General features: G+C 46.6%; 1 protein-coding gene across 8 annotated transcripts in view; it reads right to left on the reverse strand.

Moving 5' to 3' along the window:
- Window positions 1-14,229, reverse strand: part of Katnal1 (katanin catalytic subunit A1 like 1) — a 55,607-nt gene extending 41,378 nt beyond the window's left edge. Inside the window, exons 1-4 of one of the 8 annotated variants that reach the window (XM_085837463.1) lie at window positions 14,098-14,229; window positions 11,048-12,595; window positions 6,376-6,551; window positions 4,247-4,407 (exon numbers count right to left, since the gene is read on the reverse strand). In XM_085837463.1, the coding sequence (XP_085693589.1) occupies window positions 4,247-4,407; window positions 6,376-6,537 (323 nt within the window). In that variant the 5' untranslated portion in view covers window positions 6,538-6,551; window positions 11,048-12,595; window positions 14,098-14,229. Of the gene's footprint in view, window positions 1-4,246; window positions 4,408-6,375; window positions 6,552-9,974; window positions 11,023-11,047; window positions 12,596-13,545; window positions 14,057-14,097 lie in introns of those variants that run through there. The other 7 variants (XM_085837462.1, XM_085837459.1, XM_085837457.1 and 4 more) reach the window with 7 other exon arrangements.
- Between the last annotated feature and the right edge of the window lie 1,950 nt (window positions 14,230-16,179).

A 16,179-nucleotide genomic window follows, 5' to 3' on the forward strand; every position in this document is an offset into this window, starting at 1 on the left:
GGAGCTCTGGCAGGCACTCAGACCACAACAGAGGTTGACACTATCACAGGTAAAGTTCCAATCATACACCAATTAATTCTCGACATCTAGCATACATGACCACAGCTAACCATTTGTACTGTATATTGGATTTTGCTAAGGCAGATCTTGTGTTCTCACTGCAAAAGGGAAAAAAGGGCAAATTATTGAAGTAAGGTCAGTTTAAGTGTAGCCATTAATCCATAATCTAATTCCATCATTAAGTTGTACACCTTAAATTAAAAATCTACTTCGGGGCTGGTGAGATGGCTCAGTGGTTAAGAGCACCCGACTGCTCTGCCGAAGGTCCAGAGTTCAAATCCCAGCAACCACATGGTGGCTCACAACCATCCGCAATGAGATCTGGCGCCCTCTTCTGGAGTGTCTGAAGACAGCTACAGTGTACTTACATATAATAAATAAATAAATCTCTTAAAAAAAAAAAAAAAGAGTGTTTTTTAAAAAAAAAATCTACTTCAATAAGGCTGGAAAAAAGATCTACCATTATTAACTTTTTAAAAATGAGTAGAGAATATTTCAGGCATAGAGTGGTGGCTTGGGGGCAGCACTTGGTGCAGGCGAGAGGACTTGAGTTTGGCCCACAAGTTCCTGCAACTGCAGCAGTGTGGGCTTCTGGCCCAGCTCCATTCAGCATAAGACCCTGCTTTAAAGGAATAAGGCAGAGATCGAGAGCATCCTCTTCACACCTCCCTACCTGCAGGTGCATATGCACACCTGCAAAAATATAGGGAGGGAGGGAGGGAGGGAGGGATGGAGGGAGAGGATTCTATTGGCTATATGCTACCTTGAGTATTGTTCCAGATACAGACAGCCTTAGGTTCAGCCTCACAAGGACAGGTCACCTCATTAAAGAGACAGGCTTACTAAGCCTAGGTGTAAAATGTAAAATGTCATCAAAGCCATTTCACTAACTGTAAGGATCCGACTAACAAAGACCTCAGTCGGAAGGCCCCGCCTCTCTGGGGTTTAAGTCTGCTGCTGCTCTGACCTCCCGGCACAGCCCTCTGAAGGCAATGTATCTACATTATTATAAAAGACTGCTTAATCTAAGCAGCTGCTGATGATTTAAAACATGATCATGATTAAATTCAGCAGATCCATGACACAGAAAGTCTAACTTCAAAATACAGGGCAGAAGCACCGGTGGAAGCTACCATGCGCATGAACCATGACACTCGGCTGGAAGGCGGAGAGGAAGTTCTGAGGTACAAGTCCATAAACTGAACCAGATAGAAGCACAAACCGGCTGGCCCAATTAGTGGCCAAAGCCAAGAACATCCACTGCATCCCTGAAAGGCTCTGTAGGACAGTAAAGTCCATTTCCCTACTGACTAAAAGCGGAGTTTCATGTAGTGCTCCCACAGAGAGATTTCATTATATTTAAGTTATTAATATTTATTTCATTAAGATTTTCAATTTCTTTATCCTACCATCACTAGTAATAATTTAACAAGTAGATATTAGGACACAGAATATCTACCAAAATGTGGCTGCAAAAGCCACTGGATGTGAGTGCTGCACTCCCAGTACAGAGAGGACACACAGGAGGCCGCCAGTGCTGACCGAGGACTGTCCTCAACACTGAAAACCCAGCATTCTCTCTGCCGGATGCAGAAAGCTAAGTGTTTGTTTAGAAATGTCAGGGAGGAAGTACAACTACTTGAAGATTTTCTGAGTGAGATAGTTGTTAATTATGTCACAATTTGATTATTTATCTGAAGGGATGCTGGAGTTCTTTTTCCAGAGCTGACCACTGATTTTAATACCTGCTGATCATCATCACTGTTTCTTTTATTTAATCCTGTGAGGTCAAGAGTCCCACCCCCCACTCTCCACCCCCGACATAGCATAGACCTTGAAATCAACGTTCAGAGCACTTACAACGCTAAAGCCCCATAGTCCGTGGTTCTAAGAGACACAGCTCAGACCAGAACCTGAGCTGATGGCCACTGTCTTTGGAAAGAACTTTGCCAACTAGTCCTTATCTCCAGGTGGAAATTTTTGCCTCATGACTTAAAAAGGAACAAATTTTGTAAAGGATTAAAAAATACATAGTGCTCAATTCCAGCTTCCCGGAGGCTTTAACTGAGAGTGCGCCGTTAGCTGACCAGCCTTGTGCCAGAACACATGCCTTACACGCATGTCACTACACACATGTCACTACAGCATCCTGTGTGGGTGGCAGGATACTGCTGCTTACAGAGTCTGTTCCTGAAGTCTTAGAATTATGACACCCCACATCACTTAGGCATTGAACCCGACTCTGCACAACCTCTTGAACTGGCCTGTGTTTTCTTGTGCTTGCTGACATGTCACAGACTGAACATGAAATGTCCTGCAGGGGACATATGTTACACACAGGTCCCAGTGACGGTGCCATGTAGAACTGTCAGAAGTGGGGCTTGCTGGAAGATGGCTGCTTGGAGTAATCTTGCCCCAGGCTCCTTTCTCTTACTCCCTCTGCCTCCTGTCTGCACTCCCTGCCAGGTGTGTCCCCCACCAAGGCTCTCCTGCTCAAAACAGGGCACCAGGCAAGCATGGGCCTCGTCCTGCAAAGCCTCGAGCACCAATCCTGCCTTCCTTTCCACTGTTCTTCTCAGAGATTCATCAGTGACACAAAGCTAACTAAATCAATGTGGAAATAAGAGTCTCCTCTCCAGGGACACACATCTCTAAGCCACAGAGAACATGCAGGCACTTGCTACATCCAAGAGCTGTACCGAGCTGGGTTGGGGAGGGGATAGCACAGACCTTTAATCCCAGCACTCAGGGGGCAGAGGCAAGTGGATCTGAGTTCAAGGCCAGCCTGGTCTCCAAAGTGAGTTCTAGGACAGCCAGGGCTACACAGAGAAACCCTGTCTCAAATTAAAAAAAAAAAAAAGAATATTAAAAATATGTATAAAAATGAATGCAGTCCATGCTATAGGCCTGTAAGAAAGGACACATGACAGAAAGTGGGCCTGTAGTCCATGCTATAGGCCTGTAAGAAAGGACACATGACAGAAAGTGGGCCTGTAATGAAGGACAATTTCCAAGTAGAAAATCATCATTGGAAAAATGTTGTCTAAAATTTTTATCATTTGAGTCACAAATATTAGAGTTACTGTCTGCAGGCACAGCTTTCTAAAAGCAACAATGGTCATCTAACAATTCAGAACATGTACTTTAAAATGTCACTTAATTGCTAGCTATTAGCTTTAATTCCAGATTAATGACTTTCAGAAAAAGTGAGGTATTCCATTACATACGAACGTACGTGCGTGTGTGCGTGTGTGTGTGTGTGTGTGTGTGTGTGTGTGTGTAATTTTCCTTAAAAAAAAAGTTCTCATCTCATACCTGCCTGAACCAGGAATATCACAAACCACCTGTGACTTAGTAGAAGAGGTTCTGAGAGAGCCAGATGGATGTAGTGATGTGGAACTATAATCCTGAGAATCAGAGATAGAGGCCAGACTGGGCTACAGCCAGTTCTAGGCCAGCCTGGGCTACACAGTAATGCCCTGTCTTAAAACGAAATAACAAAAAATTTGGAAAGCTTCAAGAGAGCAGTTAGTTGACCCGATGACCCCAGCTACTGGCTAAGAGGAAAGGTACTTTCTGTGGGATAGCACTCTGGGACGGCACTGTACCACCTCACAACGCCCAGGTCTCCGGGCCTCCGTCTCCTAGCTGTAAGATGAATGGCATTACTCGCCCAGGGTTGAACTCCTACTGTGGGCAAAGCTCAGTGCCAGCACTGAACGTGTGCTATTTGGTCTTTAAGTAAACAGAGTCACCGCCTTTGCTCTTACACAGCCTCTCAGCACAAAGAGACAAGAGGATGCAACACGACACCCACAAGCAGGCCACAGGCAGAATAGTTCAGTCAGTCGATGGAGCAGGGTGCTGGCAGCCCAGCCGGAGGAGACACCCTCCTCACCTTGTCACTTGAGGGAGTCAGTCTCCTCTAGCACAGGCCTGAGGCTGAAACCCTGGGTCTAAAAGACTTCTCTGAACTGGTAAATCATAGAGCGCCTGTCACTGGGCCTGCCATAAGGAAACAAGGGCATGACAGGGCGCACACAAGCTCTGCATGCCTGAATGGAATAAACATGAGAAGAGTATGAAGCTCATAAGCCCCCAAAATGGTTCTGAAAAGCACTGCTCAGATAAACCTTCACACAGAGCATGGCTAGCGACAAGAGCCAATCAACCGAGTTTCACTCACCTGTGTTCCGCAGGGACAGGGGGTGGCCATACTGCAGGGTCTCTAAACGGTTCATCTCGGCAAGACACGGGGAAGTCAGGGGGCTTGTCCATCTTAAAGCTTTCTAAAGTGCTGACGATACTCTTAACCTGTTCATATTCTTCCAAGAGTTCCTGCCGTACCTGAAGAAGGGAGTGGTTATGTTAGGAGCCGTTCAGAGCTCACACGAAGTGCACATAAATTATGACAGAGTGTAAGCTTCCTTAGTGTTAGTCAAAGGGTGCAAAATGAGTCATAGAAACACTGACAAACAGCTCTTCAGAGAAGTACAGACAGCCAGAGAGCAGGGAGAAGAGGGCTGCATTGCATGCCTCTTCATGTAAGTAAAAATGCCGTTATCCACCCCAGACATTGAAATGCTATGGTAAATCTTTCAATATCCTTAGAGGTTAATTTTCACCTCCATCTCCACAGTCACGAAGCATGAAATGCTTGTCCTGAGAGTCTGGCCACTGCCAGCCAGTGCTAAGCATCACACAGTCCACCCTTATGTATGGTCCCTTTCACTATAGCCTCTTTTGGCTTCAACTCCTTTGAGTCCTAGATAAGGTTTAAAATGTAACTGAGTATCTATAGCGTGGAAAGTAGTGTCTTCAAACTCGGTGCTCAGTGCAAGCTAGCTCTCACAAGCAAGCAATGCCAGGGAAAGCTGGGTGTTTAAACTCCATTTTAATAATTATAGTAACTTTCAAACCAGAAAGTATGTTTAATTCCAGGGCAGAGCAGAAATCTTCCCTGAAACAGCACTGAAAAGAACTCATGAAGAAACTACAGACCAAAGGCAGACCCGAGTGAGAGCCACCTGCCAGGATATAGGACATACGAGACCCTGCACAGGGGCATCCATGCCAGACCCAGTGTAAAGGACACACGGGGATATCAATGGAGACACCCCCCCACCGCAAACACAAGCACCCAGCCTGTGAAAGGCAGGAGAAATTCAAGGGTTGCAGCCCGTGTTACAGCAAGTGTGGTGTTCTTACTCAAGGCAATTTGGTAAGTCTTCTGTTGGAAAATGAGCCAAATTTACCCTCAAAACTCAGTGAAGCACTAATTCCTGACTTGTAGGGAATTGAGGAGAGGTTTTGGAAAGGCACCAGAGGAAACGGAAACTTCAAAGTGCTCTCTTTGTACTTTTAAGTTTAAAAGGATCTTAAGTTACAACGATAATTGGAGGAATCATAATTCAAGTTTGCATTAACTAGACTATTATATAATTAAGTTGTACGTAAAAAAGACAGAGAAGATGTGAGTGCCTTCTATTAGATTACCAGCTCCTTTGTGTTTGTAAGAAGACTTCCAAGGCAAGCGTTTATTAAATAGGTCAGAGCTACAAACAGAAACGAGAGGAGAGACAGACAACGACAAGAAACACCTAACTTCAAAATTGTCTTCGCAGACACAATTGAGCATGAACATTTGTAAAATTAAGAGTACATTCAACTACAATTAAGTCTCCTCAAAGACTAAAATGGATGGTGCAAACTACAGAGGCTAGTAAGGAGGTACAGAGGCTAGTAAGGAGGTACAGAGGCTAGTAAGGAGGTACAGAGGCTAGTAAGGAGGTACAGAGGCTAGTAAGGAGGTACAGAGGCTGGTAAGGAGGCACAGAGGCTGGTAAGGAGGCACAGAGGCTGGTAAGGAGGCACAGAGGCTGGTAAGGAGGCACAGAGGCTGGTAAGGAGGTACAGAGGCTGGTAAGGAGGCACAGAGGCTGGTAAGGAGGCACAGAGGCTGGTAAGGAGGCACAGAGGCTGGTAAGGAGGCACAGAGGCTGGTAAGGAGGCACAGAGGCTGGTAAGGAGGTACAGAGGCTGGTAAGGAGGCACAGAGGCTGGTAAGGAGGTACAGAGGCTGGTAAGGAGGTACAGAGGCTGGTAAGGAGGTACAGAGGCTGGTAAGGAGGTACTGAGGCTGGTAAGGAGGCAGCGTGTCAGAAGCACATGCAGAGTGAATCGTGAACTGGATTCAGTGTTCAGACAAATAAGAACAATGGTCAAAAGCTCCGGCTAATTTCCCAACTCTGCTTCCTCAGGTTACCAGAGCAGGGCAGCCATGGCGCGTGGAACCCTGCTGGACCGTCATCCTACCTGCTGCCACTTGGCTTTGGTGGCCGGGTCTCTCAGTGACTGGCAGTGTCTCTGGATCTGCTGTATCACTCCCTGGTAATACACCATTGACGAGTCATAATTTCCCAGAAGCGCATATTCCCGGCCTTTCTTTGCATTCTCACAAATCTCCGCCAAATTCATCTTCTTTCAGACACCTGATAAAACGATAAAAACAAGGCTCTTTTTTAAAATGTTCTTAGCACTGATGTTAAAACAATTATCAATTTTGTAACATGTGCCTTGAGAGTCTGAACAGCCTTACTAGTGAACTAAATTTCCAGTTCTGTATAGGAAATCACAGAAATCACAGAATACCCAGGGATAACATGGAGAACCTCTTGCTGGTGATAGACAGCTGGTTGATTTACAAGGAGAAATGGCCATGAGTGCTTCACACTCATTTATAACAGCCACAAACTCAGTCAGACATATTCACAAGGCTCTGTCCTCCCCAGCTTCTTTATAACATGGAAGGATTATGTGAGTATCATCAAGTATCTTTTATTTTTTTGGTTTTTTTGAGACAGGGTTTCTCTGTGTAGCCCTGGCTGTCCTAGAACTCACTCTGTAGACCAGGCTGGCCTCGAACTCAGAAATCTGCCTGCCTCTGCTGGGAGTAAAGGCGTGCGCCACCATGCCTGTCTATCATCAAGTATCTTAATGTTTGCTGTTTTCACTGAGACTGTTGGACCCTGGGAATAAAGAGTGAGACTTCAGGTCTTACTTCAGAGGACAGCCTTTGGACATCCGTCACCATTTTGATGCCCTGACTGTACCACACAGCAAACCTAAGAGAAATGCATCCTTTGAACTGAGAGATTTCCACATCTAAACTTGCCCTTCTCCTCCAACACGTATTGATTTTGTATAGGGAAAAGACAGTCAGATAACTTTCATGGGTGACTCTCTCCTTCCCCCGCCTAGCCATCTCTACAGCACTACCTGATAATGTCCCAACTGATCCATCCATCTGATGCTAGGAATGTCCTTTGAGCCTCTGGCTTCTAGGCCAGTCCTTCAGCTCAGCAATTCTGGCTTTTCTCTAGACTTCCCTGAGGTCTCCCAGAATCACCCAAGGCCTCTCAACAAAGCAGCTTTCCTCCCAAGACCATAAGCATAGAGAGTCCTGAAATGCAGAGGAGGGGAGAGAACCCAGGAAGAGTGCTGGTCACCCTAACTACCCTCTGGAACAAGCCAGTTAAACGTCTACTAAAGGAAATAGAAGTACTTCCCCTTGCCTTCCTAGACAATTATTTTGGCTTGGATAGTTTGACTCTCCCAAAGTAGAATCAGCATGCTCTGGGCCCACGTGAGAGACCCTGCCTCACTTTAGAAGGTGGACCAAGGGAGGAGAACCCTGCTGGCACCCATGCTCTGTTCACACCCACGCCAGTGCACATACACACACACAGACCCACAAACATTCATATACACATGCATTCATACCACACACATACATTTAACAAATATTGAAGAAGCTGTACCTAAAAGATCAGTAAATTACATCTCTGGGTCTATCCCGGAGAATGTTCCCAGGGAAAACCACCCTTGGGAAGAAGGCCTGCCCAGAATATGGGTGGCAGCATCTCACTTGTTCTCTTGGTATCCTGGGTACCACGGCCCTGCCCTGCATGCCCTTCTGCCCTAAAGCACTAACTACCTTATGAAGGACCGAAAGCACAAAACCAGCCTGCCATCGCCTGAAGCCCAAAGCCATGGGAGGCGAAACAGACCCTTCTTCTGTTAGGCAATACTCCTAACTCTTGCTTTATGACTAGCTAAACCTCAACAAAGTTCTCCATGAGTTACATAAGGTTGCTGGCTGCTGATATGTGCAGGAATACCATAATGTAGGGAAAACATTTTTGATAGAACTCAAGGGCTGGCATCCTCTCTGTAACGGTTCAGACAAGGATTCAAGTTCTAAGGACTAACAAGCAAAATAGAGGATACAGTGTAAACACTTAGTATAATAAGATAAAACTGCCCAGCATGGTGGTGCATGCCTTTAATCCCAGAACTTGAGAAGCAGAAACAGGAGGATCTCTGTGGATTCAAGGCCAGCCTGGGCTACTGAGCTCGTTCTAAGCCAGCTAAGGCTACACAAAGAAACCCTGTCTTGACAAACCAAAAATATTTATAACAACAACAATAATAGTAATAACAATTTTCCATATTACATAATGATAAAATTCAAAAAATATACAGCAGTAACTGTGTAAAGCAAGTCTCCTCATGAAAAGCATCGACTCTCTTCAAGGCTTGGGACTGAGCTGGTGTTCCCTGCTGTCCATCACAAGCACGATGTCATTAGAGCCGGTGTGTAATGACACCGTATGTATTTCATCTGTGCAGTCTTCTCTTAAGTGACTCGGGGTGAGCCGGTTCAGCCCTCCCACATACTGCTACTAAACTGCAGCCACAGCACACTCACTGTTCAGAGAGTATCTGAACAATGCATTCTGCAGATTATTCAAGACCAGTTAAAAACCGGACTGAAAGGAACTTCAGCAACAGTAGGTGGATATTTAACGTGGAAATGTGCATCAAAGTCTGGAAAACGACACTGAAAGCAGCCTCAGCTCAGAGGAGTACTGACGGCCATGCCGAGGAGGAAAAGAGGCATCACTTGTCATTTGTTTTACTTTCTGACCATACGGGAAGCTGAACTACCCTGATGGTGTGTGTGTCAAAACACTAGTTGGCAACTGCAATAATTTTACGGCGGTATTTTGATAGAAGCACCTGTTCTGTCTTGGAATGGGTAAGTTGGATTCATTAAGAAATATCGTTGTGTTTATAGCAAAAGCTGATGGCTAAAGCCACTTAGTGTTCGGTAAGAGTGGCTGAGGGCAATTTCTCATAGTCTGATGACTTCCCGCCTCTACCCTATGCTCACAACCTAGCCATTGCTAAGCCACCAGGCAGCTGTGTAGCTAAGGCAAGGGAGGGCGTTGTTGTTACTCTTTAACACTGAGCCGTGTCAACACAGACAACAGCTAATTCCACCAGGGCCAATACTAACCCTGCATGGACCCTGACCTCGGGACAGATATACACACTATTTGAATTAACGTCAGAGAACTACGAGTTTCATCTAGCCCCCATTCTCACAGCACCATGCCCACGTCCACCTGAGCTCACTCCATTCCATGCTGATGTTTACAACCATCACTCTAATGTAGATACAACTGCTCAGACTTAAGTTCAGAACTGGTGTTTCGGTGCCTTGAAAACACTGTGCACGTGTCCTCGCTGCCCTCAGCACACAACCGTTTGTTAAAACTCTCTTTTTCAGTAACTTCAGTCTCAGCATTGACTTCTCAAGTAAACAACTGAGCAGTATTGCTAACAGCTGCCATCTCGAGAGCCAAGGAAAACCACTCAAAATCATTTGCTTTGGTTTTTAATTGATTAATGGTGCCCTCAACGCTTTGAGCCACCGTTCGTGCCAAAAGGCTAATAATTTTAAACAAATTTATTTTCTCCAGACACAATTCTGCGCCTGCTGCAATCCAGCTTCCCGCTGGTCAATCATTTCCTTGCTTGGCTAAGAAACGAGCCATTCGGAAACTGACCGACCGCATTTCCATCTTTTAGTTCTGTGAAGAGAATCTCCTCCAGGACGATGGCCTGCTGAAGTCTGCCAGTTCTTCTGGCCTTTGCTTTCTTATCCACCTTGGGTATGTGATGTTGGGTGCTTCCTCTGGTGATCGAGGTGTGTACGGGCTCTTCAGCACAGCCCTGTGCACTGCGTGAGCACACTGCCTCCGTCCTCTGACTCACTCTGCGCCCTAGTTAAAATTCCTAATGCATTTCTCTACCTTTTCTTGTTTTGACATGAGTATGCACTGATAAAAATAATAATGTAGGTGTCACGTACGGCACTGAGACTCGGGTGACAGTGTTATCAAGCACTGCGTAAAGCCTGTGCAAATGTCACTCTATCTCTTGACACACCTACTCAGCTCTGCCATTCCAGAGAAAGGCAGCTACAAGCAAGTACATAGACAACTGGGCGTGGCTGCATCCCATCACAACTCATGTACAGTCACCGAAGTCAGAATCTCCTTTCATTTTTATCAGTTATCAAATACTTTTTTTCTTCAACTATTAGAAGAAAGTAGGTCATCCCTCGGCCGTGGGTCATTCAGGAATAGCCTGCTGGATCGCAGTTTGTGGGTGCCTGCTTGAACCTCCCTTTTGAGGGCTGGAGGGATTAAACCCCAAAGAGGCAGAAAGGAAAAACATAATTGTAGCCAGACTTTGGCTATTTTGTGGTTCTTTCTTCCACCCTTCTCCACGCCCTTTCTTCTATCCTTTCATCACCCTAACACTGGATAGGTAAGAAAAAAGAATAGAGGGGGGAAGGGGACAATGCTATCATTAGACTACTTCCTGGTGATGAGTGGCGTTGAGTTCCTTGAGGCAAGTTTGATCTTCGACATCAGGACATCTATGGTCATCTTGTTCCTTCCTTTCTCACGACTACTTAACACACTGCAACCAACTAACAAGCAACAACAACCCTGCCTCTCAGGGCCCTGGCATTTATATGCCCTCTGTCGTAGTTAGGGTGTCGTTGCTGTGAAGAGACACCATGACCATGGCAACTCTTATAAGGAACAACATTTAATTGGGGCTGGCTTACAGGTTCAGAGGTTCAGTCCATTGTCATCATGATGAGAAGCATGGCAGTGTCCAGGCTGGCATGGTGCAGGAGGAACTGAGAGTTCTACATCTTGTTCTGAAGGCAACCAGAGACTGTTTCATGGGCAACTAGGAAGAAGGGCTCTTCTGCTCTGGGTGGAGCCTGAACATAGGACCTTGATGCCTGCCTGCCTGCACAGTGACAGGCTTCCTCCAACAAGGCCACGCCCACTCCAACAAGGCCACACCTCCTAACAGTGCCTTTTCCCATAGGACAAGCTTATTCAAACCACCACAGCCTCTGAAGATTATCCAGAATTCCAAGTGTCACACACACATTTGCAAAACTCATAGAAGTCGCCCTGCTTCTACCTTCTGGATACTGGACTAAATGTGTGTACCACCATCCCTGACCTCACCCTGGTTTTGGAGACAAGGTCTCTCAATGGCCTTAGGCTTGCCAAGTAGGTTAGGCTAGCTGGCTAACAGGCCCCCAAGGGATTTCTGTTTTCACCTCCCCAGAGCTAGGATGACAAGCATATGCCAGTATATCCAGCATTTGGGAGGGTGGGGGGGAGAATTGGGAATTGAACCCCTAGTCTCCAGGCTTCCATAGCCAGCACTATTCCAACTGAACTCTCTCTCCAGCTCCTGAATGGGTTTTGAACCTCTTCTGAAACTTCAGGATGTAAATGAAGGAGAGACTTCTTAAGTGGCATCACAAAATCACACAGAACCTAGTCCTCCCAATGTCTGTGGTAACTTTGTGATAGAATGTCTGTGGTAACTCTGTAGTAATGGAAGTGGTGAGAACAGGTGCAGGGATGGCTGCTGACTTCTCTACCTGTGACTCCAGAGACACAGAATGAGACATCACATCAATGGATTAAGACCAGAAGAGATCCAGGCCCTGTCCAAGGAGGAGCTCCAAGGACAGATGCCTGTCACCTGAGGGGACTTGGAGTTGGCTCTTAAGAAAATCGCCAAGTCTGTCTCAGCGGCAGACCTGGAGAAGTATGAAAAATGGATGGTTGAGTTTGGGTCTGCGTGATTGGTCAGCTCTTCCATCTCTGGGAGTTTTCTTTATGAAATATGAAGACATTCCTGAAATTATAAAACCATCTAGAGGTACAGAGAACTGTAGTTGAGAAGCACAGTCTGCTGTCTTCAGGCTACCAAACCTCATATTTGTAGTACAGAGTAAGCAAGCCAGTGGCTCGGGTCGAAGGGCCCCAGCAGGACTACTTCCTACTGATTAGGGGTGTCAAGTTCCTTGGGGCAAGTTCCATCTTTGCCATCAGGATATCTAATTTCTTGTTGTTGTTTCTTCTTTGCGTAGGAACAATTACTTAACAAGTGGTGATCAAGAACCAACCCCACCTCTTGGAGTCTTGGCATTTATATGTCCTCTGAAAAGTCCCCAGAATTCCAAACATCACACAGTCACAGAAACTATCTGCCTGTTGGCAAAAATCACATCCCTTGTACAGCATGAGGCAAATCGTAGTCAACCGCTGTGGACAATCTGAAGCAGCCCAATATCCCAAACCTGGGATTAAAACAAAAACAATTTTTATAATATTTCTATGTAAATTCCATGTTTAAAAAAAAAACCAAAATTCTCACTACACACAATAAAAAGAGGAAATCATCCTGAGCCATGCTTAATCCCAGCATCCTGAGACAGACAGGTGGACCTCTGAGCTCTAGGACAGCCTGGTTTACATAGTGAGTTCTAGCTAGCCAAAACTACACAGTGAAGCCTGGTCTCTAAAACAAAGTAAAATGTGCATAAATCAATCAGGTATTTTTAAAAAATAGAAACAGAATACGAAACACTTCAATGTAGTCAAAAGGAGATTGTTCAGAAAGCTCAATAAAATACATTTCTAGTAAAGTTGGCTAGAGGAGAAAGTCAGGAATGAAGGAGAGCTAGCAACAGAAACTTCTAAGGGAGTGAAAGGCCAAACAAAGCTTAATGAAATAGACAAGTGTGTGAGATCGCAGCATATCAAAACCCACTAAGAAATCTCATCAGTCAATGAAACCAAGTTTGTTATTTATGACCTCCCCAAAATACTCCAGACCAATCAGCGTTCTAGGAAATGCTTGGGGAATAAACAAACAAATGCTAAAGACACTCTCCAGAAAAAGGCAAAAAATTAACTAGCCATTGAAAGTATATCTGGTCTTCAAAGAACCAAAATATGTGTGGGCAACATTTAGGTTAGTAAGTGGAGAGTGGACACAGAAGGAGGGGGGGGCATTAATTACTCCATGACATTCAACCTCAATAGCTAAAATGCAATATGTATATATATGTAAATGTACATATATACATATATATGTATATATATTCAGACACCACCAAATAACAGTAATATCCTTCATTAGCTTTCACACTTGTCCTTTTAAATATTACTGTCCTCTGAACACACGCTAATGAATGGGTTTAATATGCCAAAAGCTCTGAGGTACTTGAAAAATAAGCAGAAATACCTAGAGATTCACGGGGAAAGGCAAAGGCCTTTTAGGGACGGCTTTGTCGGGTCTCGCATCGACCTTGCGCCATACATACGGTTCTGCACCGAGAGGCAGCACCCTAGGAGGCCCAGGCCCCGCGCGGTGGCGATGGGGCGGGGCCGCGAGTGCAGAGGCTGCGGGGCTGGAGCGCAGCAATAAGGCTCACCTGCGCTACCCCCGCCCGACGCACAGCGCCCAATCCAGCGACCACCCCGGAGCCCCCTGCAGACAAAGAGCCAGTTTAACACCATCCGAGTAGCTCCCAATTTATCAGTCTGTCGCCGCGCTCCAGACCCCTGGGCTTTGTAGTTCTCGGCCCGAATCACCCAGCCAAGGCGGTGAGCCTGATGAGCCACGGAACTACAAGACCCATGATACCCTGCGACTGGTGCTACATTCTGCGCGGCTCTCCCGCTTCTCCTCCGGGAGAGCGGCCTGGTGCGGGCGGCCGAGGGCTGGCGGACTGGCGCTGCCCGCCTGGGCTCCGCAGCCCGGCTCTCCCTGTCAAGCCCAGCCCCTCGGGCTCACCACTTAGATCCTGCAGGTCAGGGCTGTCAAGGAACGGGGAGGGGCGAGGCGGGGCGCCGTTAGCCGCCGCCCGCCCGGAGTCCGTTAGTTCGCGGCCGGCGCGAAGAGGCGGTGGCTCACGGTTGCCATGGCAGCTGCGGCACCGCTGCGGAGAGGGCGTGGGGCTGAGTCAGCGTTGGGAAGGGGGCAGTAGGGAAGGATGCTCAGAGGCGAGAGTGGCGAACACGGAGCCCACACCCCACAGGATGAGGAACCCGAGACCCTAGGTGGGGCGGGCTGCACCGGCCAGCATCGGGGCGGGACGTGTGCAGCGACAGAGAGCGGCTCCTAAGGAGGCGACCTTGCTGAGCCAGCTCTGTGGATTGGAGGCCGCTCGCAGCCCCCTCCTGCCATCCTCCAGGGAGTAGAGTGAGAACGAGCCATTGCTTAAATGGCGTGTGCACACAGCCTACAGGAAGATTCTGGACTCTTTGGAACTCGTAAATGGAACTGCTCCCCACCCATTGAATTCGAAGCTATAATGGGTCTTAAGCACAGGTTTGCGCACTCACCAGTGTACTATGGGCCTGGATTAACAACCTGGCCTTCTAACACAGCTCCTTGGCTAACTGGTTAGTAGCCGATGACCCGAGGCACCTCACCTACCTGCTCTGAACGTTTTAGTCTGCAAAATGGAACTATCTCTGTTCCTGAGAGAAACTTTTATGATAAAACAGTATAAAAGTCTGGCACCTTACACGGTAGCTTTCAGATACTAGTTAATCCAATCGTGATAAAAGTCAAAATATTTGACTAGCAGTTGAAGGTGGATTGGCCGAGGGGGAAATTGTCCTGTACCGATTAAAAAGTGCTATATCGCCGGGCAGGGGTGGCGCACACCTTTCATCCCAGCACTTGGGAGGCAGAGGCAGGCGGATTTCTGAGTTCCAGGCCAGCCTGGTGTACAGAGTGAGTTCCAGGACAGCCGGGGCTACACAGAGAAACCCTGTCTCAGGAAAAAAAAAAAAAAAAAAAAAAGTGCTATATTTTGCTAAAGGTTTAGGTCAGGGAAGTATCTGTAGCTGTCAGAACTCATGGAATAGAACAGTTATGATTTGTACATTTTGTTGTGTGTAAATATACCTCAAAAGTAGTGTTATGCCTTAGGAAATTAAATTAGGGCAGGTGGGCACTGTGTCAGTGCCTTTATTCCTGGCAGTTGGGAGGCAGCAGCCAGACTGGTCTACAAATTGAGTCCCAGGACAGTCAGTTCTTGTTATACAAAGAAACCCTGTTTTGAAAACAAACAAAAGAAACAAAAGAAAAGAACTAAATTAGGACTGTGTAACTTATTTGTTAGAGAGCTTACCTAGCATGCATAAAGCCATGGGTTTGATCCCCTATACCACATTCACGGTACACTCAGGTAGAGTGGCCGCACAGCTCTGCAACCCAGCATTCAGGAGAATGAAAGCACAAGGATTAAGTGTTCAGAACCAACCTCAGCTACCTAAAGAATTAAAGGCCAGCTTGGGATGCGTGAGAGACCAAGGAAGAAAATAACAGATAAATCATGATGGAGCAGGGGTAGTGGTTCACACCTGTAATCCCAGAATCTGGGAGGTTCAGTAAGTCGGGACACTTACCTCTAATTGGGGGTCAACCTGGGCTACAAGGTGAGACTGTCTCAAAAGGTGGGGCAGAGAAAAAAAAGTTGAAAAAGCAAGCTATTTCACTGTCAGAGTCTCCTCATCACAGAGATCTTCCAATTGGTTCAAGCCTTCTGCTTACCTCTGCGGGAAGGTCTAGTCCTCTCTAAGCCTGTACTGTCCATGGGGCACACAGCCTCAGGGTCACTTCTAGCTCAGAGTCCTTTTTCTGAGCACTCAAGACTTCCTCTTATCTTACCTGCAACTCTGCTTCCTCCCCCGCCCCCCTCTGAATTCCACACCCTTTTCTTTGCTTGTTTGCAAAGCACACCTTTTTCTGAAGGTCTGGAGTAGGCTCACACCCGCCCCTAGAATTAGAAATCTTTCCTCTTAAAAGTCCCTTGCCCCTCCACCAACTCCCATTCCTCCAGCAAAAGCCACAGCTCGCTCCTGC

The sequence above is a fragment of the Mus caroli genome, unplaced genomic scaffold (assembly GCF_978045245.1).
Source record: "Mus caroli unplaced genomic scaffold, Mus_caroli_1 scaffold_4, whole genome shotgun sequence".
Classification (NCBI taxonomy): domain Eukaryota; kingdom Metazoa; phylum Chordata; class Mammalia; order Rodentia; family Muridae; genus Mus; species Mus caroli.